The sequence below is a fragment of the Cyprinodon tularosa genome, unplaced genomic scaffold (assembly GCF_016077235.1).
Source record: "Cyprinodon tularosa strain WSP-4 unplaced genomic scaffold, ASM1607723v1 ctg648, whole genome shotgun sequence".
Lineage (NCBI taxonomy): Eukaryota > Metazoa > Chordata > Actinopteri > Cyprinodontiformes > Cyprinodontidae > Cyprinodon > Cyprinodon tularosa.
The window spans coordinates 314,116-341,209 of record NW_024039394.1 but is presented as its reverse complement, the minus strand read 5'-3'; the positions used below and the strand labels follow the sequence as shown (position 1 = coordinate 341,209).

Here is a 27,094-nt window from a genome sequence, read left to right as displayed (position 1 = left end):
TTTAGATCTGACATTAAAGTTCTGAGCTGTTATGGAAAAGTGGAAATACACTTAATGATAATAACAATATCTTTTTTACATAGTAACGGTTTATTAATCTCAGTTTTAATCCTATTTTAAATAAAAATAAACTTTAGTTAAATTCAGGCAAAAAAATAGGTCATGTTTAGTAAAGAAAAAAATACTACTCGCAGTTGTGAAATATTGTATAATTATGACTTAGATGTTTTATAATCATTTATATCCTGACTTATATCATATACCATATCATGTAAATCCAGATAAAGATGATATATGATTTTATTTCTTTTTTTTTATCATGACACAATATCATATCATAAAGAAATTGACACATGTCAAGTCATATAAAAACTTGAAATGTAATTACTATCCTTGTGTTGTAAAACAACAACAAAACAAATAATAACACCACAGTGACAATGAGATTTCACTCAAAGACTGTATTTTGACAAAAGATGATGGAGGAAAAACCAGGAAAGAATAAAACACATAATTGTAGGTAAATAGGGATATATTTAAGTGCATTTCAGGCACACATGGTTTCATTTTGGTTGTTCTTCCTTATTTTGATCTGAGTTTACTGGTCACTTCTTTCACGAAAACAATTCTAAAATATTTTAGAAAGAACAAAGTAATGAAATTTAGCTAAACGTAAACCTTAGCACATGTTTTACACAGAAAATCCTGTTTCAAAGCTTGCTTAGAATTGTGTTTCTGGATATACTTGCCACTCACAATATGGCGGAAGCGCTACCGTATCATCCCAAAGGGGTGACTACACTTCCGTAGATCCATTAATCTGTCGTAAATCAAAATAAACACATTTTCTTCAATTCATCTTATCTTTAAATATTCAAAAAATTATATAAAATGAAAGTAGATATCTTTTTTTTTTAAATTAAGAGTTTTAATGTTCAGTTTGAAGTTTTACGTTGTTGACGTAACCGGTTCTTTACCGGTTGTCGCTTTACGGCAGAGCGTGCTGCTGGAGGTCAGGGACATGAAAACAAGGAAAGCTCGATAGTTTCTCTTTAAAGTAAATAATTAAACAGAAATATTGAGTGAATCGAACAAGATAAAATAATAAACCCAGTCAGGATACCTGCTGTTAGTTGGATAAAACTAGTGGTAAGGTTTTTACAAGTCAGGCGTTTAGAGATTTCTGTTACGACATCTTGCTAAGGTTAGCTCTGCTCGGCTAGCTGCTTCTAGTCTGAGTCTCCAGGAAGGTTTCCAGTCATGGACAACAACTCACAGGGATCGGGGGGATTCAAAGCGGGCCTCGGGGGTCTTTTTGGCGGTGGTGCCCCTGAATACTCCAACACAGAGCTCGCCGGTGTCCCCCGTAAGTACCTGCGATGCTAGCTGGTTAGCTGCTGTCACATCGCTCACCTGCTGAATGTTACCGTTAAACTTCTTTAAACATTTAACCATGGTGATGTCATTATTCCAGTGACAGGGATGAGTCCTCTTTCCCCCTACCTCAACGTCGATCCCCGTTACCTGGTTCAGGTGAGCTGAGCATCTGGGCCACGATAGAGAGGTTTTATTCTATTACGAGAATAAAGTCGTAAACTTATTTATTTATGTATTTCTTATTTATTTAATCAGGACAGAACACTTAATGAGCAATCTTATACTTCTGTACAGATTGTAAATGAGCCAGATTGTAGCATAGTTGCTCATTTACATCTGTGCTCCTGAGGCAGGAAGACAAAACAACACAAGATCACATAATATAATATCTATCAGAACACATAGAAACACGTTCAGACAATTGCATTACAACAATAAAATTAGTGACTGTGAACTTTTAAGAAACTGTTTAAGATGCTTTTTAAATGTGCAATAAGTGGGACATTCCCTGATGTTTGTTCCAGAAGTGACCCCCCCCTGACTGATAGAAGGGTTTGTCCAAAGGTTGTTCTTCTGTGGGGGATCTCTAGGTCTCCCCTGGAAGAGTCTCTGGTGTAAATATACGTCTGACAGGTCTGATGTAGGTAGAAAGTGGAGGTGGGGCTAATCCATTCAGAACTTTGTAAATTAAACAACTATTTTCAAAATGAATACAATTTTCAAGATTTAGCATCCATCCATCCATCCATCTTCCTCCGCTTATCCGGGGTCGATTTAGCATATTAAAGTTTTTCCAAAAATATTACACTGATGAAATGACAGGGACTTTTGATCAAAGATTTTTTAAAGATTTTTTGAATAATATTTATATTGGTTTTAAAGTTGTGTCTCCATTATCAGAACAAAGTCGTAAAATGACTTGAATAAAGTCATAAAATTACTAGAATAAAGTCCTAAAGTTACTAGAAGAAAGTCGTAAAATTACTAGAATAAAGTCCTAAAGTTACTAGAATAAAGTCGTAAAATTACTAGAATAAAGTCCTAAAGTTACTAGAATAAAGTTATAAAATTACTAGAATAAAGTCCTAAAGTTACTAGAATAAAGTCGTAAAATTACTAGAATAAAGTCCTAAAGTTACTAGAATAAAGTCATAAAATTACTAGAATAAAGTCCTAAAGTTACTAGAATAAAGTCCTAAAGTTACTAGAATAAAGTTATAAAATTACTAGAATAAAGTCCTAAAGTTACTAGAATAAAGTCGTAAAATTACTAGAATAAAGTCCTAAAGTTACTAGAATTAAGTCCTAAAGTTACTAGAAGAAAGTCGTAAAATTACTAGAATAAAGTCCTAAAGTTACTAGAATAAAGTCGTAAAATTACTAGAATAAAGTCCTAAAGTTACTAGAATAAAGTCATAAAATTACTAGAATAAAGTCCTAAAGTTACTAGAATAAAGTCCTAAAGTTACTAGAATAAAGTCGTAAAATTACTAGAATAAAGTCCTAAAGTTACTAGAATAAAGTCATAAAATTACTAGAATAAAGTCCTAAAATTACTGGAATAAAGTCCTAAAGTTACTAGAATAAAGTCATAAAATTACTAGAATAAAGTCCTAAAGTTACTAGAATAAAGTCCTAAAGTTACTAGAATAAAGTCCTAAAGTTACTAGAATAAAGTCATAAAATTACTAGAATAAAGTCAGAAAATTACTAGTATAAAGTCATAAAATTACTAGTATAAAGTCGTAAAATTACTAGAATAAAGTCCTAAAGTTACTAGAATAAAGTCATAAAATTACTAGAATAAAGTCCTAAAGTTACTAGAATAAAGTCATAAAATTACTAGAATAAAGTCATAAAATTACTAGAATAAAGTCCTAAAACTACTAGAATAAAGTCCTAAAGTTACTAGAATAAAGTCATAAAGTTACTAGAATAAAGTCGTGAAATTACTAGAATAAAGTCGTGAAGTTAATAGAATAAAGTCCTAAAGTTACTAGAATAAAGTCATAAAGTTACTAGAATAAAGTCGTGAAATTACTAGAATAAAGTCGTAAAGTTAATAGAATAAAGTCGTAAAATTACTAGAATAAAGTCGTGAAATTACTAGAATAAAGTCGTAAAGTTACTAGAATAAAGTCGTAAAGTTACTAGAATAAAGTCGTAAAGTTACTAGAATAAAGTCGTGAAATTACTAGAATGAAGTCGTAAAGTTACTAGAATAAAGTCATAAAGTTACTAGAATAAAGTCACAAAGTTACTAGAATAAAGTCGTAAAATTACTAGAATAAAGTCATAAAGTTACTAGAATAAAGTCGTAAAACTACTAGAATAAAGTCGTAAAGTTACTAGAATAAAGTCTTAAAATTACTTGAATAAAGTCGTAAAGTTACTATAATAAAGTCGTAAAATTATGAGAATAGAGTCGTAAAATTACGAGAATAGAGTCGTGAAATTATGAGAAAGTCATAATATTACAAGAAACAAGTTGTATTTTATGACAACTCTTCCCAGAAGCCCTTTCTTCCCTAAAATGAGGAATGTGGAGCATCATGTGAAGTTCTACTTTAGCATTGGTTTGACTAATCAGGAAATCTTTTAGCAGCAGCATCAAACTGGGCAGGATGTCAAAGTGGACTCTGGTTGCTGATTGGTGGAGCTGGTCGGATGTCATCTGGGTTAGGCTTTCTTTCTGAAATGAGTTGTTGTATGATGACTTTATTCTCGAAATAGAAGATAAATAATCTCTAGCCTGGCCCTAATACTCCGTCGTACACTGCTGTGTATTAAATTACTGTTTGTTGTTTTTCTTTTTTTCCTGTACTAATCTAAGATGTGTGATTTTTAGGACACAGATGAGTTCATTTTACCAACAGGGGCCAATAAGACCAGAGGACGGTTTGAGCTGGCTTTCTTCACCATTGGAGGATCCTGTATGACTGGTGAGGAGCTCAGTCTGCTTCTAAAATGAGCTTGTTAGCAAATATGCTGGTGAAGATTCTTCCAGGTCATAGTCATTCCAAAAAAATTAACGTTTCTCTTCCATCCAGGAAGCTTTTCAAATAAAATGTGAGAAATAGCGTTGAGTTCCAGGTTTTATAAATTAGCCCATCAACCACTTCAAGCTTCTTTTGAATTGAAAAAGCTTCCTGGATTGGAAGTAAAATGTCTTCAAACTTGGAAACAAAGTCCAGTGGATTGTGTTTTTTTTTTTACTTTTTTTGGAACTTGTTAGCAAATTAATTCTATGCAGTTTATTTCTATAGCTCCAATTCACATCATGTCATCTCAGGTCACTTTCCAGTTCACCAGATCATCCAGTCAGATTGATTCAAAGTTTTCTATCTAAGGAAAACCAGCTGATTGCATCGACTCATTGACTCTTCAGCAATCCCTCACACTAAGCATGCTTGTAGCGACAGTGGAGAGGAACAACTCCCTTTGAACAGGAAGAAACCTCCAGCAGAACCAGGCTCAGTGTGAGCGGCCATCTGCTGAGGCCCACTGGGGTTCAAGGAGACAGAAGCAGACATAGAAAAAGAAGCATAGAAACAAAAGGCAACCGTCAACCAGCTCCACAGGCGGCCCCGTCCAGGAAACACACAGCCAGGCAGACGAGCTCCGAGCCAGCTCCCATGTCAGAGGATGAAGAGAGCACATCCAGTTAGTCACAGTCAGAGAAACAGGACTACACTGGAAAACAGGCCAAGCTCCAACATCTAGAAACAAAGGTGTTGATGGCAGCAGCACAGCTGATATTTCTCTCCAGGATGGAGTCACAGCCAAACAGGAACAGACCAGATGAAGCTACTATGAGAAAAAGCAGAGAGAGCAGAACGTTAGAGATTGAACTAACAGATTCTGCAGAGTGGGAGAATAGAGATAGAATGAAGCAGAATGATGAAAAAGGGGTCCCTATGTCCTCCAGCAGTCTAAGCCTATAGCAGCAGAACTCTAGAGATAGTTATTATTTCGTGTGTTTAGTAGAAGCAATACTGGTTATGTTGGAAATATTGTGTTTCAGTGTATCTTTTGATTTACTAACACAGGAGCTGCACTGGGAGCTTTCAACGGTCTGAGGATGGGCTTGAAGGAGACCAGAGACATGCCGTGGTCCAAACCTCGTAACGTACAGTAAGCATGGTCTATTTCATCAAAACAAATCCCACCCTTCACAGTAATGTTTCCATTAACACAGCTTCACTGGATTTAGTGGTGGATTTAATAAGAACAGGCGCCTCATGGTAGAACTGGAAGAGCTAGATCACAGTTAGTTCCTGCTTCATTGAAACAGAGCAGCCTGACAGGATGTCAGAGGGACATACCCTGTCTGTTAACGATAGTTCATCTCTATTATTACAAATATTCTTCTTATCTTATGTATCTTGTTTTTTATTCAGTAATCTAATCGGTTTGTGTTTTATCTCTAATAGAAGTAGTGATGTGTTAAAATATTTTTTTTGTTTATTCAGTCAGTATTTAATACAGCTTGAAAAATACATTAAAATGTAATGATGGACTATTTTTTTATTATTATTCTTAATAAATATTTAGCCCTTCATGTTAAAAAAAGATAATCTTAATTGAAGAAAAAAATAATCTTGTTTTGAAAAAAACTGCTCCTTATCAATTAACTGCTAGTTGATTGATAAGATTAATTCATTAATCAATAAGTTGCATCTCTATTAAGAAGCCCTGGTCAGTTTGTAGAGACATTAAAATAATTATTTGGTCTGGATCAAAAATAACCGCTGAGACCTTTTGCAGGAGGTGGTCTAGGTACGGTTAGGGTTTAAACATGTGGAATCTGCCTGTTTTGTACACCAAATTTAAAACTGATTTTTTTTTTTACGGAAAATTTAAACAGTGATTTTTTTTTTTTACTCATTAAATTCCTTACACTGAATTTTTATCTGGTTAAAATTCCTCTGCAAAAAATTGGCCTGCCAATGTGTTGACCTGTTGGTATCAGCTTCTAGCAGCCTCTAGCTAGAAGCTAGAAGCTAGCTCATGAGCTAAGCTAACTAAATGAGCTAGCTTAGCTCATTTAGGGAATAAAAGAAAAGAGAAGGAGAAAAAAAAGTTTGCTGCCAGCCGCTTCTTCCGGATCAAACCAAAAGCCTTGCCAGACGGGGGTGCTGCACTAGCTGTGATCAGCTCAGTTATTTCACCCATGGCTGTCTATTAGTAGCTGCCTGAAGTTTGTAATCATATCTATTTATAAAGAAACCTCCTCATTCAGCTGAGAACAAATCTATGTCCAACTGTTGTGTCACATGACCAAATTAGCTCATTTCATTGGCTAAAAGCTGCTCGACTGCATCAAGTGTAGGTTTCTTTGGCTTGAGTTCACCAAAACATCAACAAATTTGCATTCAAAGTTTTTGAAGGCAAATTTTTACCAGATAAAAATTCAGTGTAAGGAATTCAATGTGTCAAAAAATTCAGTGATAAAAATTCGGTGTCCAAAAAAAGGCAGATTCCAATGAGACTGTTTTCCTTCCATATTAATGTGATTGGACCCGTGGAGCCAGATGCCTTCACATCGTTGGGTTGTGTGTTCCAGGATGCAGTAGAGGGAACAAGCTAATGAACATTTAAAAGCCAAATAATGGCGAAATAATGTTCAGAAACCCTCATTTATTTGATAAATGTTCCATGTTTTGAACTCGCTATTCAGTGATTGTGTAACTTTATACAGAGAGAAGCTCTGTATTCACATTATGGCAGGCTACTGTTAGGAGCTAATATTTGAGTAAAAATTAGAAATCGATTATATTTTTAGCGTACCTGTTGATAACTTGTGGGTGATCACTCTACATAACCCCCCAGTATTTTGCATGTTCTGATGTTCTGCATATTCATGGAGGCACACTGGTTTAATGGTTTCTGCCTTGTTGGTGCATCAGCTTTTCCTCCATGATCAACTTTGCATGTTTCTGTTCATGCAGCCTTTAGAAGAAGAGCTTGAAGGTTTTTATTTTTCCTTTACTAGAATCTTGAACATGGTGACCAGGCAGGGAGCTTCGTGGGCCAACTCTCTCGGTTCTGTCGGTAAGATTACAAAGAAACAAACCCTGAAACATTAAACACAATTTTTTAGTCTTTAAAACTAATTTTTTCCGTTGCAGCGCTGTTGTATAGTGCTTTTGGCGTAGCGATAGAGAAAGCCCGAGGGGCAGAAGATGATATAAACACCGTGGCTGCCGGCACGCTAACGGGGATGCTCTTCAAATCCAGCGGTATGTTTAAAGCTTCATTGTGATTGTTTTGTTTTTTACCTTTTTTTTTTTTTTTTTGGTCCGTTAAAACTATAATGAAGGTTTAACAACATTTCCGCCTCATATAAAAATCGGCCGTTTTAAACCTGAAAGCATTTATGTGGTTTTTGATGTAAATTAAAAGCTAAATAAAAGGTTCTCATAAAGAACCTTTATTGAAGGTTGCGTTTGTGTGCAAACTTTTCTGCACTTTAAAATACATTTTCATAATTAAGTTGATCTGCTTTTTAAAGTCGTAGGGAAATCATATTTAAATGTCAAATCATTCTGGCTTAAATATGTATATCAATGTAGTATCAGACGATTTTGTCCCAAAATTTTGAAAATTTCTGTTTTTATCCTGTCTTAAAATCTTCGTTTTTTTAACGCAACGGTTGAAATCAGAATCCTTTCCTTAAACAATGTTGGTCCCTCAAAGCATCTGCTTCCTCATACCGGGTTATTCACAGATTTAAAGTCGTAGGGAAGCGGCTGTTCCAACCGTTGCAGTTCCGAATTCTCCTGAGTGGTGCACGACTTTACACGAGTGAATAAAGTGAATATGATTGGTCGTCTATCAAGGGGGCGGGATTGTGTGGCACAAGGTTCGCAAGCAAGTTTGGTTGTGGCCGGTTTGTGGGAACCATCTTGCTAACCAGTTAGCAACTTAGTGCTAGCAGGTTCCCAATGGGAAATTCCATTGGGACCAAGTAGCACTAAATTGGTGACTTAGAAATGACGCTGTCAAGGAACGCTATGGACAGCGGAAACATGCAAGAGGAGGAGAGTTTAGTGTCGGAGGTCGTGGATTAGTCTCCTCCGTCATCCATTTTTTATTTAGAGGAGGAAAGCGGGGACGAAGATGTTGTGGAAGAGAACGCCAGGGCGGCAGAAGCTTGGTTTGGTGTAGAAGGCTTCCAGCCGTACATGTTTGAGCCCTTGCCTCGCAACGCTGCCAGTTCTGTTAGCTCTACGCCTGCCGAAGACACAGACGTCCATCCCCGTGAACACTGGGACGCAACTCAATGGGAAAGGAAAGGATTCTGGTTTCAACCGTTGCGTATATTAGCTGCGACACATGGATCAAGATGCTATGATCGAAAACATTTGATTGACAGATGACCGTTGATATATGATTGGCTGAATTTAGGCCGAACTAACTGGCCTGCAGAGGATAACGAATTTAAATTGAATGAATTTTCTTACTTTTGGGACAATATCATCTGATAAAGAGTACATTTATATACATGTTTAAGCCAGATTGATTTGACATTTAAATGATTTCCCACCATGAGAAATAAATCTAGAAAGTATAAGATAAACATTCCATAAAAATTCAAACAAATATCCACTGGACTTGGTTTCCCTAGATTTGAAGACGTTTCGCCACCTCTCCAGGAAGCTTTCTCAATTCAAATGTCTGGATTGAGAAAGCTTCCTGGAGAGGTGGCGAAACATCTTCAAATCTTGGAAACCAAGTCCAGTGGATATTTGTTTGAATTTTTATGGAATGACTATGACCTGGATGACTGAGAACCTTCATCAGTATAAGATAAACAGCATTTATGGCAAAAAAAGTCAGTATTGCAGAAACAACTGAAATACCTGATTTGCTGGATGTTCCAGAGGAACAAACAATGAAAGTCTTAACATTTTGCTGCTCTGTTTGTCAAGACCAAACACTGCATTTATCACGTCCTGGATGGTAGAGTCCAGTTTCCAGGATAATTAATTAATTTAGGCGTTAATAAACAGTTTCAGAGGAGTAATCATAGCGCTCTGCATCAGCAGTGCTGCGTCTGACTCCCTGCCAGCTCCCAGATCAGCTTCTCATTGGTCGATGCGGCGCATCCAGAAGCTAAAGTTACATATTTCTGCTGCTTGTGAAACGCCTCAGACGCTCAGAGGCGCTGCAGGACCTGTCGATGTACGTCAACCATAGACTTTACATGTAAAGCGGCTTCTTCTTCTTAAATCGCGTGCGGTGTGAACGTAGCATAAAGCAAACAGAGCTGTTATCAGATCTGCAAAGATCCACGTTGCAGAATCAGATCAGAACTGAATCCCAGAGAATCGTCTCTCAGATGGAGCCGTTTCCTTTCACCTGCGGGGGGGTTCAGCGTGCAGACTAGCTGCCTGCTGGGCATGTTGGAACTTGGAGATGACTGACAGTAATAATTATGCTGATTGTTTGTTTAAAGCCTCTGCAGCTCAAACTGAACAGATTCCCATCCTGAGGTTTAGTCTTATTTACTGAGCTAATATTGCGTGTAATGATCGTTTTGCAGCGACGATGATGATGATGATGTTTATTTTCCCAGGAGGACTAAGGAGCGCGGCGCGCGGAGGTCTGGTTGGTTTAGCTGCATCTGGTGCCTACGCCCTTTACAACAACTGGGAGCATCTCACCGGCTCCTCCTCGCCCTCCTCCGCCCGGCTCTACTGACCCTGACCGCCATCTTCACCGTTCGGACGCAACATTTTATCACAGGCGGTTCATTTCTGTTCTTTTCCCACCTCAGTCCATCGCCTCCGAGCATTCTGGGAATTAGGAGAGAAAAGTGAATTCCTCTGTTAGCATGTTTTTTTCTCATCAGTGAGGATGTATGAAATCCTGACTCCTATTTTTATTGATCGTGACTCATCAGTCTGCAGTGAGAAAGCGTCACGACATTTAGCTTAAAGATCAGACTCACAGGGCAGCACCTGGCGTGCCGTCAGGATGAGGCGTTTCTGACCAAAAGACTTTCACCACCTTTAAACACGCAGCTAATTCTGACCGTCTGATCAGTTATATTTATTAAAACAATTAACTGTTCGTGGTTTCAGTCTCTGAACTGGAACTGCTTCCTGTTCTTGTTTCTCCACCAAATCCGCAGTTTGAGAAACTGAAATAAAACAAAAAAAGATGGAAATGTTGTCGATTATTCAGTGTTTGATCTCCTTTATTGCAGAAGGTAACTTATAAAGGCCTGCAGACTAGATGCAGGTCAGAGTTTATTTACATTGTTAAATGTTTGATTTGTGGAATAAAAACGATCTGAAGTTAAAAGGAGCAGAGCTCGTCAGTGCAGGAAGAAGTCCCTGATGCGGGTCGCCTCGATCCAGGGGATGTAGGCGGCGGTGCGGGTGAAGACGCTCGGCTTGTTCTCCACGGTGCAGCCGATGGGCCCGAAGCTCACCACGCCGTGCACCTCCCAGCGATCACGGCCCAGCTGGCACAGCAGAGGGCCGCCGGAGTCACCCTGAGGATGGAAGAGGAGCGATGAGACGACGTCTGACCTACAGAAAGATCTCCTGTCCGCCGGGCGTTACCTGACAGGCTGCAGGCGGGTCCTCGGTGTCCCTGAACCCGGCACAGATCATGGAATCCCGGACACGGTCGCCCCAGAACTTCTTCTGCCGGCAGGTTTTGAAGTCGATGATGGGAAGACGGGCCTGATTCAGAGCTTCTGCCAGCGAGACGTTCTCCTTCCCCCCTGAAATGATCGCAGACAGAAAATAAAGGCCGCACCTTTAGCTGCTTCGAATACTGGACAATTTTCCAGCAGACTATGAAGGCCTGACAGTCTGGAGGGAGAACAAACGGCTGTTTGCAGAGTAGCGGGTTAAATGTGGGACGTCCCAGTCGGATAACGGAAATTTGTCCAAAACCAGCCAAATAAATAAAATGATGTGGAAGAGAAAAGGAGAGTTAATTTTCATTTTTTCTTAACATTTATTGACCACTGTAGCAGAGGATGCAGACATGTCTAGAAGGCGGCCATCTTGGATCAGACCACAGTTCAGACGGCTGCTGTCAGAATGAACAGGAGGCGCCTTAGATCTGATTTTAATCGCATGAAAGACGAGTCAAAGATAACATTACAATAACTCCTTACATTTCTTAACCCCTTAAAGACCAGAACTAATTTAAAATGACGTTTCAGTCAGATTACACAGATTTATTCAGATTTAAAACTATTTAAACTGAACTCAAACTGGATGAAATATAAACATGCAGTTATATATTTTACAATTAAATAGGAATGATAAACACGTTTTAAATTTATATAACATATAAATATATTTTTATATATCTTATCTAGTATTTTTAAGGATTGCTCTTTGATAATGTCTTATGATATATAGAGGAAATGTGGTTGTAATATGATTTAAAAGTAAATATATATAAATAAAAACTAGGGATGTACGATATTGGGATTTTGGCCGATATCCGATATGCCGATATTTTAAAACTCATGTAGCCGATAACCGATATCGATACCGATGTTAAAGCTGGACAAAAATAAGTAGTCATTGAAAATAGCAGTTTTATTATCCATTTCTGACACTTTGAAAAATAATATACTCAAATATATTTTCATATGCTGATATCAAATAGATTTTTAAAAACACGGTATCGATCTATTTTACTTACAAAATCTCGTGAAATTTCATCGCTCTGTTACAAACTCTCGTGATATTTTGCAAGTTCTTGTGAGATTTTGTTGGTAAAATAGATCGATACCGCGTCAATATATCAACATATAAAAATATGGCAAGATTTTGTGAAATTTTCGGGGGATTTCGTAGCATAACGATGACATATAGCAATATTTCATTAGTAAAAGAGATTGATATGGTGTTTTTAAATGGCAATATATCAGCATATGAAGATATTGGGATATTTAATGGATCAATATTTTTTCCCTCGTCTTTAGAAGTTTTTAAGTCTGTAAAAAAGAAGTTTTTGAGGAAGAAGAAGAAGTAGTATTTTTTTTTTTTTTTTGACTTTAGAAATTCAGAATATTGGGTTAAATATCGGTGGGGTGGCCGATGTCTGATATTCAGTTTTTAGGCCGATACCGATAGGGGGCCGATTATATCGTGCATCCCTAATAAAAACTGTTTTCTCACCCCTCGTGGGGAGCTAGAAAAGATGTGGAAAGTAAGAGCAGCAGTGGTGCCAGTGGTAATTGGAGCACTGGGAGAGTGGCTACAGCAGATTCCAGGTAAAACATATAACATATATACACCCAAAGCTATCCTGCTGGACCCAAGCAGATTTATGCTCAAAGGGATTGTAATGTCTAGCCTTTACACACAAACATAGCTATATATAAAATATATATTTATCTATATATCTCCTCATTCACAACTTTTAGAAATCAGGGCATTTTTAGCTCTTCTCAGCTTCATCACTGCTACTCATCTTGTTTAAACACTAGAAAAACCAGAACTGTGAAACATGAGGATAATCTGTCATAAAATCCTACTAATGAAATAATCTCACTGGATCTGGTTTGTAGTCTCCTTTTATATTTTCACCCTTAGCAGGAATAAATTATCGGGCATTCTGAGGTTTAGCTCTGGAAGTTTGCTAACTGTCGATACTAAAAAATCAAATTTATATATCAAAACAGAAAATCAGATCGATCAGTTGGCCCCATGTGGCCCCGGAAACTTTCTGGTTTTCAGCCAGCCAGTTTATCTGGAAATCAGTTAAGAGTTCATTGGATTCAGAGCGTCTAACATCATAAAGTAGGATTAGCATCCATTGACAGGTGTTCTTTCTGACAGCAGCTTGGTCTGACCCAAGATGGCCACTCTGCCGGAACGCCTCTCAAACCAAATTATTGGTTTCTCGACTTTCTAAATATATTTAAGTACATTCTGGACACAAAGGAGTTCAGATTGGTGTTTATATTTTTCATTTGTGTGTCAGTGTGTGAAAGTGTTTATTAATGGATGATTAAAGTGAAAATCTCTGGTTTAGCGGTCGGTTCCTACCCTCACCTATGGTCATTAATCTGGATCATGACCCAAAGAACCAGATCCTACAAGTGGCCGAAATTAGCTTCCTCTACAGGGTGGCTGGGCTCAGCCTAAGAGAGAGGGTGAGGAGCTCAGAGGAGAGCTGCTTCTCCTCATCGAAAGGAGTCCGCTGAGGAGAATCAGACATTTTTTGGATGCCCCCTGTACGCCTCCCTCAGGGGATGTTCCAGGCTCATCCCACCAGGAGGAGGACTCTCCTCCTCCATTTTAGATGTGATTAATCTATCTCTGTTACAGGGATATGTACCTAAAGCTTTTAAGGTTGCTGTAATTAAACCTCTGCTTAAGAAACCGTCTCTTGACCCAGATGACTTGGTCAATTATAGACCTATATCCAATCTTCCTTTCTTATCCAAAATTCTTGAGAAAGTAGTTGCCAAACAAGTTTGCGATCACTTCCACCATAATGAACTTTTTGAAGAGTTTCAGTCTGGCTTTAGAGCTCATCATAGCACTGAAACAGCTCTGGTGAAAGTCACTAATGATATTCTCATGGCCTCAGATAATGGACTTGTATCTGTGCTCGTCCTGTTGGATCTTAGTGCTGCATTTGATACAGTTGACCATAATATTCTTTTAGAAAGACTTGAATATTTTGTTGGAATTAAAGGAACAGCACTAGACTGGTTTAAATCTTATCTATCTGATCGAATTCAGTTTGTTCATGTTAATGATAGATCTTCAACACGCTCAAAGGTTACCTGTGGAGTACCACAGGGATCAGTGCTAGGACCAATTCTCTTTACTTTATACATGCTCCCAATTGGTAGAATTATTAGACAGCATGGGATTAATTTCCACTGTTATGCTGATGATACCCAGCTATATCTGTCTATAAATCCAGATGAAGCTAACCCATTACATAGATTACAGGCATGTCTTGAAGACATAAAAACCTGGATGACTCTTAACTTTCTGCTTCTGAATGCAGACAAAACAGAAGTTATAGTCTTTGGACCAGAGTCTCTGAAAAAGAAACTGATTAGCCAGTCACTTCATTTGGATGGGATTAAACTGATTTCAGATAATAAAGTAAAAAATCTTGGTGTTGTTTTTGATCAGGACCTGTCATTTAAATCCCACATCAAAGAGGTTTCTAGAATTTCCTTCTTTCATCTGAGGAACATTGCAAAAATTAGAAATCTCCTGTCCAGGGGTGATGCTGAGAAACTAGTCCATGCATTTGTTACTTCAAGGCTGGACTATTGTAATTCTTTACTATCAGGAAGTCCACAAACTGTAGTTAAAAGCCTTCAGCTGATCCAAAATGCTGCAGCCAGAGTTCTAATGAAAATTAAAAAGAGAGATCATATCTCGCCTATCCTGGCTTCTCTTCATTGGCTTCCTGTTAAATCAAGAATAGAATTTAAAATCCTCCTTCTCACATATAAAGCCTTAAATGGCCAAGCTCCATCTTATATCAGAGATCTGATTGTTCCTTATGTTCCTAACAGAGCACTTCGCTCTCAATCTGCAGGTTTACTAGTGGTTCCTAGAATTTCTAAAAGTAGAATGGGAGGCAGATCTTTTAGTTATCAGGCTCCTCTCCTGTGGAACCAACTACCAGTTTTAGTCCGTGAGGCAGACACCCTGTCTACTTTTAAGGCTAGGCTTAAAACTTTCCTTTTTGATAAAGCTTATAGTTAGAGTGGCTCAGGTTATCCTGAGCTATCTCTATAGTTATGCTGCTATAGGCTTAGACTTTTGGAGGACATAGGGACCCCCATTTCATCATTCTGCTTCATTCTCTCTCTGTTCTCCTATTCTGCAGAATCTCTTAGTTCAATCTCTAACCTTCTGCTCTCTCTGCTTTTCCTCAGAGTAGCTTTGCCTCGTCTGTTCCTGTTTGGCTGTGACGTCATCCTGGAAAGAAACATCAGCTGTGCTGCTTCTATCAACACCCTTGTTTATAGATGTTGGAGATCGGCCTGTTTTCCAGTGTGGTCCTGTTTCTCTGACCGTGACTGAGTGGATGTGCTTTCTTCGTCCTCTGGCATGGGAGCTGCCTTGGAGCTCGTCTGCCTGGCTGTGTGTTTCCTGGACGGGGCCGCCTTTTACAGTTGCTTTTTGTATCTCTGCTTCTGTCTCCTTGAACCCCAGTCGGCCTCGGCAGATGGCCGCTCACACTGAGCCTGGTTCTGCTGGAGGTTTCTTCCTGTTAAAAGGGAGTTTTTCCTCTCCACTGTCGCTACAAGCATGCTTAGTGTGGGGGATTGTATTTGAGTCAATGAGTCAGTGCAATCAACTGGTTTTCCTTGGATAGAAAACTTTGTATCAATTTGATCTGGTTGAACTGTAAAGTGCCTTGAGATGACATGTGTTGTGAATTTGGCGCTATATAAATAAACTGAATTGAATTGAATTGAATTGAGGACCAGGGATCACGTCATTTGGCCTCTTTCATGCCGCCACCATGTTTGACTTTACATTGAGACTTTTTTCCTCCTCGTATTTCTGAGATCATGATTGTGATTGGTCTGCTTCCTTGAACCCGCCCCTTTATATGTGCGTGTCACTACCCGATCCATCCCGGAAGCACAATCCATTCTGCGCATGCGCAAACAGATATACATCCATAAATAATGTAATTATGCTACTAAAACTACTAATTTCTATCCTTAACTCTCTATAGAATGCTAATATATATCTTTAAAAAAATGTTTTATGACTTCTGTGGAACAAATTTTATGTTTTTTCCATTTTCTCCGTTAAACTGCTTCTCTGATGTCATCTTGGGACATGCTAAGGATAGTTCAGCAAAATCTGATTAAACCATGTTTATCTGCATTTTAGTTGTTTCCTTCCTTAAATTACGCACTATATAGCATAAGATTAAAATGAAACGAAAACATAAAACTCAAAAAGACCAGATTTATGTTTAAATCCAAAGCCGAAAAAGTTAGCCACCGGAGGTAGCGTAGGATCCCACTTCCAGAGACGAGTAATAAAACAGAAAGCATTTTAAGGCATTTCATTTGTTAACCTTTAACACATTATATTTTAGTACCTTCACTATCTTTGGGGACAGAAAACCTCATTTAGGTATTTTTAACTAAATAAAATCGAAAACGACCTGGATGTATATCTAAGGTGGCATGCGCGAATGAGCTGAACGGATCGTGCTTCCGGGGCGGATCGGGTAGCGACAGCGGACGATCATAGACTCAGGATTAGTTTAGGCTCGATCGAGTTAGCAAGCTGATCACCATCTTGGTGGTGCGGTTGATCCTGATGGCCGTTATTATGGACTGGTTTAACTGGATAGACTGGGAGGAATCCTTCTTGGTTGAGCTCGCTTCATGGTACGGGCCTCTGGTCATTTTCTCTAGAAACTATTGTCGGTGTAAAGTTAGTTCATTGTTTTTATAAGTTTTAATCTCTCCTCCGATTTATTTTAATTAATAGTTTGCGGCGAATATCTCCTCTCTTCCTTTATTAAACGAGCCTGAAGGATTTTTTTCCTGCTTGCAAATCATAACTAAATAGATAGAGAGAAAGTGCAGTACTGCCACTGACCTTCAGGAGGCGCTAAATCTGGAAGGTCTATCGCCCCCTAGTGGCTTAAAGTTTCATAGTATCCAGCATTCAGCCCTGCTTTGGTCTCTGGTTCTGGGTTTGTGTCCCCGGACCCTGACTCACCTCTGGTGTCCCCCCAGCCCGTCACCCAGCAGTAGTGCCCTGGTTTCAGGGGGGTCTGCTTGCGCGGCAGGCAGGCGTAGCGGATGAAGTTGGAGGGCAGGATGTCTGTGGCGGCCTTCACCAGGGCGATATCATAGTCCAGATCGCTGTGAGCAGGGTAGCGGAAGTTCTCGTGTCTGTAGATCCTCCTGATGGGGAAAATCCTCTCTGCAGACTCGGAGCGCTTCAGCTGGTGCTTCCCGAGGACAATCCTCCAGCTCCCAGGATCCTCTGCTTTACCCCTGAGAGGATTTGATATGAAATGATTTATTTGGTTCCAACATGCACCTGGTGTTTGGGTTATGCAGCATCATCTTACTTCTGGAAGCAGTGAGCTGCAGTGAGCACCCAGTTCTTATGGATGAGGGTTCCTCCACAGACATGAATGTAGTGTTTGCTTCCTCTGGGTCGAACCTGAGGCCACACAGAACCACCGTCAGAAAATAAATCTCACCATTTGGCTTCATTCTAATCAAATGTTATCTAAGCCTGTCCCAGTTTTTTTTTTAGCATGACCTCTGCTTTAACTTCCCTAATTTTTATTTACTTATTATATTTATATTTTATTTCCATCTTCAACATTTCTGTTAGTGAATTTATTGTATTTTTCAAGTTTATCTAAAGGCGATAGCTGCAAATTTAACTCCTCCCAGCCAGTAGGTGGCGCACTTGCTCAACAGGTTTTGATTAATCCTTTTGTTGAAAAAATTGCAGCTCTGACCTTTAAACTTTTATTTCAACTATAATCTTTTAGCTTTTATTTTATATAACAAATATAAAAATTATAATAATGCTAATTTGTTTGTTTTGAAGATTTCTAAACCGTTTTTATTATATTTAATTGTATAAAGACTGATGTACAGACATAATCTGACTGAACGCTAATTTTACCCGCCTAAGGCAGGGGTCAACGACCTTTTTAAGGGTTAGATCTAATTCATGGGTGGTGAGTCATTACCAATACTGACCTTAAAGTAGAAGAGCAACAATAAAATACAGTTTCACAATTAGAGCACTGGTGAGTTATTCTGTTTTCAGATGTTCCCCATGTGATCCACCGAGGGCATTTTTTTTTGTTGTGGAGAGGCGGGTCATTTAAAAAATTTGCGATGACCTCTACCATACCTTTAAGGGATCATCTGAGATCACCCGCAGGTTGCTTATTTGATAGTTTAAGGCTTAAAAAAATAATCTTTGTTACTTTGGAGCTTTAAATACACCTAATAAAACTGACTTAGAATGAATCACTGAGAAATAAGTTCACATCAGTGATTCAAATTAAACTAATTTCACTCAGTTGTATATTTAAGATGTCTGTTTCTAACAAATTAGATAAGTGTTATTATTTGAACGTTTGGATTTTACATTAAGCCAATACAAATTAGTTTTTTTAACACAGAAATGTAAAGTTATTGTAAAGTATGTAAGTACTATACAGTGTATGGTGACTCAGCACTTTTTTAGAAGTGGTGCATTGTGGGATGGAATCAATCAGCCTGAGGGTCTGCTGTGAGCCAGCTTCACCTCACATCCTCCTCTTCAGGTTTTCCCCGTGGATTTATCACGCAGATAATGTTACTTTGGGCTGATTGGGTTAGAGCAGTGTTTCCCTAATGGTGTGCCTCGGCACACTGGTGTGCCGTGAGTCAAGTGCGGGTGTGCCGTGGAATTTTGTGACAACCATATATGGTCATTACAATATAATAACAGAAAAATAAAATGCCTATAGGGTCATATCACTACTTTGAGTGCATTCATTTTCACAAAACAGAGGCAAACTTATGGAAGCCCGTTTCCGCCACTCTGTAAAAAAAAAAATATATATAATACTCAATATATAATCTCAATATAATGAGATAGTAACTCAATATAATGAGATAGTATCTCATTATAATGAGATAGTAACTCAATATAATGAGATAGTAACTCAATATAATGAGATAGTAACTCAATATAATGAGATACTATCTCATTATATTGAGATAGTTTTTTTTTTTTTTTTACCAATTTTTTAAGTTAAAATTGAGTATTTTTGGTCAATAGCTCCCAGGTCATGTGACCTATTGACCCCAAATCAGTGTGAAATTGTTCTACTAGTCTCTGTAGATGGGGCACACTCATTTGATTTTCATTTTAACTCTTTTTTTTTATTTTTTACCAATTTTTTTAGTTAAAATTGAGTATTTTTGGTCAATAGCTCCCAGGTCATGTGACCTATTGACCCAAAATCAGTGTGAAATTGTTCTACTAGTCTCTGTAGATGGGGCACACTTATTTGTTTTTCATTTTAACTCTTTTTCTATTTTTTACCACATATGGACACCCTTATGCTTGAACATGGTGTTCGTTACGGACAATCCATGACGAGCACAGAAGTCCAACAACAGAACACCACTCGAGTTCAGATCGGGGCGACCATTCCTCCCAACCATGCCCCTCCAGGTCTCACTGTCATTGCTCACGTGAGCGTTGAAGTCTCCCAGCAGAACAAGGGAGTCCCCAGGAGGGGCACCCTCCAGTTCTCCCTCTAAGGACTCCAAGAAGGGTGGGTAATCTGAACTGTTGTTCGGCCCGTTAGCACAGACAACAGTCAGAACCCGTCCCCCCACCCTTAGGCGGAGCCCTCTCGTTCACCGGGATGAACCCCAACGTACAGGCGCCGAGATGGGGGGCAACAAGTATGCCCACTCCTGCCCAGCGCCTCTCACTGTGGGCAACTCCAGAGTGGAAGTATGTCCAGCCCCTCTCAAGGAGACTGGTTCCAGAACCAGAACCATACGTCGAGGTGAGACAGACTATTTCTAGCTGGAACCTCTCAGCCTCACACGCTAGCTCCGGTCCCTTCCCACCAGCGAGGTGACATTCCACATCCCAAGAGCCAGCTTCTGCAGCCGAGGATCGGACCACCAGGGTCCCCTCCCCCGGCCAACACACATTGCATACGATCCTTATGGCCCCTCTCACGGGTGGTGGGCCCATGTAAGGGGGGACCCAACAATTCACACTGATTTTGGGTCAATAGGTCACATGACCTGGGAGCTATTGACCAAAAATACTAAATTTTAACTAAAAAAAATGGTAAAAAATAAAAAAAGAAGAGTTAAAATGCAAAACAAATGAGTGTGCCCCATCTACAGAGACTAGTAGAACAATTTCACACTGATTTTGGGTCAATAGGTCACATGACCTGGGAGCTATTGACCAAAAATACTCAATTTTAACTAAAAAAATTGGTAAAAAAATAAAAAAAGAAGAGTTAAAATGCAAAACAAATGAGTGTGCCCCATCTACAGAGACTAGTAGAACAATTTCACACTGATTTTGGGTCAATAGGTCACATGACCTGGGAGCTATTGACCAAAAATACTAAATTTTAACTAAAAAAAATGGTAAAAAATAAAAAAAGAAGAGTTAAAATGAAAAACAAATGAGTGTACCCCATCTACAGAGACTAGTAGAACAATTTTACACTGATTTTGGGTCAATAGGTCACATAACCTGGGAGCTATTGAAGAAAAATACTCAATTTTAACTTAAAAAATTGCTAAAAAATAAAAAAAGAGTTAAAATGAAAAATAAATGAGTGTACCCCATCTACAGAGACTAGTAGAACAATTTCACACTGATTTTGGGTCAATAGGTCACATGACCTGGGAGCTATTGACCAAAAATACTCAATTTTAACTAAAAAAATTGGTAAAAAAATAAAAAAAGAAGAGTTAAAATGCAAAACAAATGAGTGTGCCCCATCTACAGAGACTAGTAGAACAATTTCACACTGATTTTGGGTCAATAGGTCACATGACCTGGGAGCTATTGACCAAAAATACTAAATTTTAACTAAAAAAAATGGTAAAAAATAAAAAAAGAAGAGTTAAAATGAAAAACAAATGAGTGTACCCCATCTACAGAGACTAGTAGAACAATTTTACACTGATTTTGGGTCAATAGGTCACATAACCTGGGAGCTATTGAAGAAAAATACTCAATTTTAACTTAAAAAATTGCTAAAAAATAAAAAAAGAGTTAAAATGAAAAATAAATGAGTGTACCCCATCTACAGAGACTAGTAGAACAATTTCACACTGATTTTGGGTCAATAGGTCACATGACCTGGGAGCTATTGACCAAAAATACTCAATTTTAACTAAAAAAATTGGTAAAAAAATAAAAAAAGAAGAGTTAAAATGCAAAACAAATGAGTGTGCCCCATCTACAGAGACTAGTAGAACAATTTCACACTGATTTTGGGTCAATAGGTCACATGACCTGGGAGCTATTGACCAAAAATACTAAATTTTAACTAAAAAAATTGGTAAAAAATAAAAAAAAAGAGTTAAAATGAAAATCAAATGAGTGTGCCCCATCTATAGAGACTAGTAGAACAATTTCCAAGTGATTTTGCGTCAATAGGTCACATGATCTGGGAGCTATTGACCAAAAATACTAAATTTTAACTAAAAAAATTGGTAAAAAATAAAAAAAAAGAGTTAAAATGAAAAACAAATGAGTGTACCCCATCTACAGAGACTAGTAGAACAATTTTACACTGATTTTGGGTCAATAGGTCACATAACCTGGGAGCTATTGAAGAAAAATACTCAATTTTAACTTAAAAAATTGCTAAAAAATAAAAAAAGAGTTAAAATGAAAAATAAATGAGTGTACCCCATCTACAGAGACTAGTAGAACAATTTCACACTGATTTTGGGTCAATAGGTCACATGACCTGGGAGCTATTGACCAAAAATACTCAATTTTAACTAAAAAAATTGGTAAAAAAATAAAAAAAGAAGAGTTAAAATGCAAAACAAATGAGTGTGCCCCATCTACAGAGACTAGTAGAACAATTTCCAAGTGATTTTGCGTCAATAGGTCACATGATCTGGGAGCTATTGACCAAAAATACTCAAATTTAACTTAAAAAATTGCTAAAAAATAAAAAAAGAGTTAAAATGAAAAACAAATGAGTGTGCCCCATCTACAGAGACTAGTAGAACAATTTCACACTGATTTTGCATCAATAGGTCACATGACCTGGGAGCTATTGACCAAAAATACTCAATTTTAACTTAAAAAAATGGTAAAAAAAAAAAAAAAACTATCTCAATATAATGAGATACTATCTCATTATATTGAGTTACTATCTCATTATATTGAGATACTATCTCATTATATTGAGATAGTTTTTTTTTTTTTTTACAGAGTGGCGGAAACGGGCTTTAAAATAATCTAAAAAAAAAAAAAAAAAAAAAAACTCAAGGTGAACTCCCGGACCACGGAGATGCGCAGGTAGGAATTATCATCCGGTGGCGCAAGGCTTTGGAACAGGGCACGATGGACATGTTACCGCTGGCATCAGCTGTGCCGCAGGCAGGAAAGGAGCGCGCATTATATGCCGAACACCTTCAGAGCTTAAAAGAGAGGTTTGAGCGCTACTTTCCACATGTTGCTGACGTTGAGGATTGCGACTGGATCCGAGACCCATTCAACCAGGAGTCTTCAACAGAAAAACGGACAATGAAAGAAAGAGAGGAGTGCGCAGAGCTCCGTGCGGACCGCACATTAAAACTCAAATTTAGTGAGCTCCCACTGGATCAGTTTTGGTTGGCTTCTGCATCAGAATACCCAAACATCTCACGCCACGCAATTGAGCAACTTCTTCTTTTCCCCACTACTTACCTGTGTGAGCTGGCGTTCTCTACTCTGGTTTACATGAGGAACAACAGGAGGTCACGGCTCTCTGTTGAACAGGACTTGCGTTTGGCCCTCTCCTCAGTGCCACCAAGGATTAAAAAAATCTGTGCGCACCGACAGGCACACGTGTCTCACTAATTTGTAAGCAGGCAAAATATTTACAACAGCACACGTTTCAATGCTGATAAAAAATGTTACAGTTATTATTTGTAGTTCAGGACAATGGACAGTGCAGCTTCCTTGCATTGACAGTTCTTTGTGCTTAATTTCTGCTGAGTTTTCTTTGCTTCGTTTTTAATTTTGTGAACAATGATTTAAATAGGCGTGTGGCTGCTTTGATGGAGCCTATTTTGATGAAGTTTCAAATTAAATTTTGGAATATTTTGTTAACAAATATTTAATGAGTAATATAGTTGTCACAATTTATTTTGAATTAGTACATAATTATAACAAATATTTTGCTAAACACGATGGATGACACAGGTTTTAAATGCTCTTTAGCACAATAAGTGTGCCTTGAGATTTTTACTTGTCCTTTGGTGTGCCTTGGGCACAAAAAGTTTGGGAACCACTGGGTTAGAGAACACCTGCTGCAACTTTAGACTCGATAAAGTTGAACGACTGCTTCCCCAAATCATCTCTGCCTGTGGAAATATCTCACTGTTGTATCTAAATTTGCGACCTTTGTGATCCTTTGAAATCACACCGGAAAAAGCTGGTTGTGGACCATTGACAGTCACTCTGACTGTCTTTCTGACCGTCTCTCTGACGTCCCTCTGTCTGTCACTCTAACCGTCACTCTGACAGTTGCTATGACCACGGCCTGATAGTCGCTTTAACTGTCGCTCTGCCCGTCGCTCTGACAGTCGCTCTGACAGTCTTTCTGACCGTCGCTCTGACAGTCACTCTGACCGTCGCTCTGCCCGTCGCTCTGACAGTCGTTCTGCCCGTCGCTCTGACAGTCGCTCTGACAGTCTTTCTGACCGTCGCTCTGACAGTCACTCTGACCGTCGCTCTGCCCGTCGCTCTGACAGTCGTTCTGCCCGTCGCTCTGACAGTCGCTCTGACAGTCTTTCTGACCGTCGCTCTGACCGTCACTCTAACCATCGCTCTGACAGTCGCTCTGCCCGTCGCTCTGCCCGTCGCTCTGACAGTCGTTCTGCCCGTCGCTCTGACAGTCGCTCTGACAGTCTTTCTGACCGTCGCTCTGACCGTCACTCTAACCGTCGCTCTGACAGTCGCTCTGCCCGTCGCCTGACAGTTGCTCTGATCATCTCTCTGACAGTCACTCTGACTGTCGCTCTGACAGTCGCTCTGCCCGTCGCCTGACAGTTGCTCTGATCATCTCTCTGACAGTCACTCTGACCGTCGCTCTGACCATCACTCTAACCGTCGCTCTGACAGTCGCTCTGCCCGTCGCCTGACAGTTGCTCTGATCATATTCTCTGACAGTCACTCTGACCGTCGCTCTGACCATCACTCTAACCGTCGCTCTGACAGTCGCTCTGCCCGTCGCCTGACAGTTGCTCTGATCATCTCTCTGACAGTCACTCTGACCGTCGCTCTGACCATCACTCTAACCGTCGCTCTGACAGTCGCTCTGCCCGTCGCCTGACAGTTGCTATGATCATCTCTCTGACAGTCACTCTTAACGTCGCTCTCACCATCACTCTAACCGTCGCTCTGACAGTCGCTCTGCCCGTCGCCTGACAGTTGCTCTGATCATCTCTCTGACAGTCACTCTGATTGTCTTTCTGACCGTCTCTCTGACCATCGCTCTGGCCGTCGCTCTGGCCGTCGCTCTGACAGTTGCTCTGATCATCTCTCTGACAGTCACTCTGACCGTCGCTCTGACCATCACTCTAACCGTCGCTCTGACAGTCGCTCTGCCCGTCGCCTGACAGTTGCTATGATCATCTCTCTGACAGTCACTCTTAACGTCGCTCTCACCATCACTCTAACCGTCGCTCTGACAGTCGCTCTGCCCGTCGCCTGACAGTTGCTCTGATCATCTCTCTGACAGTCACTCTGATTGTCTTTCTGACCGTCTCTCTGACCATCGCTCTGGCCGTCGCTCTGGCCGTCGCTCTGACAGTCGCTCTAACTGTCGCTCTGCCCGTCGCTCTGACAGTCGCTCTGACCGTTGCTCGGACTGTCTTTCTGACCGTCTCTCTGACGTCACTCTGTCTGTCACTCTAACCGTCACTCTGACAGTTGCTATGACCAGGGCCTGATAGTCGCTCGGACTGTCGCTTCGCCCGTCGCCTGACAGTTGCTCTGATCATCTCTCTGACAGTCACTCTAACCGTCATTCTGACAGTTGCTCTGACCACCTCTCTAACAGTCACTCTGGCAGTCGCTCTGACAGTCATTCTAACTGTCAATCTGACTGTAACACTGAAAGTCGCTCTGACAGTCCCTCTGAACGTCTCTGAGAGTCCCTCTGACCGTCGCTCTGACTGTCACTCTGACAATAGCTCTGACCGTCACTATAACCATCACTCTGACCGTCGCTCTGACATCAGCTGACAGTCGCTCTGACCATCACCTGACAGTCACTCTGACAGCTGCTCTGTCGGTCGCCCGGATGGTCGCTCTTACAGTTGCTCTGATACTTCTGGTTGCAGTCCTTTTCCTGGAAGCAGTAACTCCAGATAAAATCCTCGGTCCCTTCAGATAGACGATCATCCCTTAGGCTTGGCCAAATGTTTTTCTTTCACTTAACTTTCCTGTTTTTTGGGCCAAAACTTTAGATTTCTGTATTTAAAATGCATTTGTTTGCTAACTTGTCATATTGATCCCTTCCACAACTTAAATAAACAATCTGCAATTTGTTGCGATGTACTTAAATGTCTATGAGATGATAAAAATTATCTTGAAAAGGGCTAATGACAAAACTGAAAGCAGCAGTTTAACCAAATGTTGACATTCAGCTGCCTAAAGTGACAGTGATCCTTGAAGCAGAGAGTCCTGTGGGTTTGATTTACCTGCAGAGAGACCTGCCAGGGCCAGGAGTGAGGTCTGGCCTCATTTCCAGAGACAATCCTCTCAACCATGTTGGGCTTGAAGTGGGGCATGCCGCAATCCTGAGGCCAGTCTGGGAGGAAGGAACCGCCACAGTCAAACACACAAACATCACTGAGATATTTTTACTCCTGGAGGAGTTTGATTTCCTCACCCAGATGGAGGATTTTGTGCTGTGGCTGGTGCTCAGACACAAGCGTGTATGCAGCTGCAGGCAGTGATGCCTTGCTCAAGAGCAGCAACAGGGACAGAAACCGGAGCAGAGGCGGTCCTGGTGCAGCCATCGTCTTCGACAGAATAGCCGACCAGTCCTCAACCAACACTATTTATAGCAAGCAGCAAAAAGCAAACAGGCACACGAACGGTTCATACAAACACAGACGAGCACAACGGCAATCCTGCAGGGACAATGAGATGGTGTCACAACAAAAGCAGAGCGCTGGATAGTTCTCCTCTAGCTGCTCGGAAAAAAGGGATTTTATTTTCAAGCAGGAGTCCCATCAGCACTTTCCACATACAAACAGTATGCTCACACACACACGGACATGTGTGCCACACAAAGGAGGCAGCGTTTTTTTTTTCTTTACCCAAAGCAGCCCAGTCCATCCTGCTAGATCAGACTCTGATGTGAAGATGGAGTCAATTAAAGTAGAAACAGGAGGATCTGGGTCAGGTGGGACCATGTGGCTCATCAAACAGGTTTGGTGAAGAAAAACTGCAGCAGGAGGAGCTACACTGCAAAAAATTTGATCTAAATAAGTATTTTGTTCTTAAAATAAGTGCATTTTTCTTTAAATTGAGGAGATAAGTGAGACAATTTGCCAACGGAACAAGATAATTTACATGTAAAATAAGAAAAAACCAACAGCATTGTCTTATTTCAAGTGCATATTATCTAATTATCTTATTCTAAGAATAAAAATACTTAATCCACAGGTAAATAATCTTATTTATATGCTCAAATTAAGGGTAAATACACTTAATTTAAGAAATATTGACTTATTTCTAGATTTTTTTTGCAGTGTACTGCTGCCATTCAATCTTTGCTTCTAAACTAACTTCTGTGTTTTCGCACCTTCTCCATCCCTGCCACCAAACAACGATTTATATTCTTTTATTTCAATAACATTTAGATTTTTTAAACTTGTTTGCTTTCTTGCCGTCTTATTTCTTTATTTTAACGGCACTTCCGTCAATATGGAGGATAAAAAGTGCCAAAATTAAATAAATACAGCATTGAA

At 39.5% G+C, this 27,094-nt stretch overlaps 2 protein-coding genes across 2 annotated transcripts; one reads left to right on the top strand and one right to left on the bottom strand.

Moving 5' to 3' along the window:
- Positions 1 to 974: 974 nt before the first annotated feature.
- Positions 975 to 10,564, top strand: timm23a (translocase of inner mitochondrial membrane 23 homolog a (yeast)). The gene is made up of 7 exons (XM_038308811.1): positions 975 to 1,366; positions 1,475 to 1,533; positions 4,226 to 4,319; positions 5,427 to 5,511; positions 7,373 to 7,431; positions 7,509 to 7,619; positions 9,959 to 10,564. Exons 1-7 carry the CDS (start codon positions 1,261 to 1,263, stop codon positions 10,081 to 10,083), a joined length of 639 nt encoding a protein of 212 aa, XP_038164739.1. The 5' UTR covers positions 975 to 1,260; the 3' UTR covers positions 10,084 to 10,564.
- zgc:112285 (uncharacterized protein LOC561476 homolog) lies at positions 10,558 to 26,170 on the bottom strand. Its single transcript, XM_038308810.1, has 6 exons — positions 26,008 to 26,170; positions 25,817 to 25,926; positions 17,452 to 17,546; positions 17,094 to 17,374; positions 10,953 to 11,116; positions 10,558 to 10,882 (listed from the first exon to the last, which is right to left on the bottom strand). The coding sequence occupies exons 1-6, from the start codon at positions 26,135 to 26,137 to the stop codon at positions 10,703 to 10,705; spliced, it is 960 nt and encodes a 319-aa protein (XP_038164738.1). The 5' UTR covers positions 26,138 to 26,170; the 3' UTR covers positions 10,558 to 10,702.
- Positions 26,171 to 27,094: the final 924 nt, after the last annotated feature.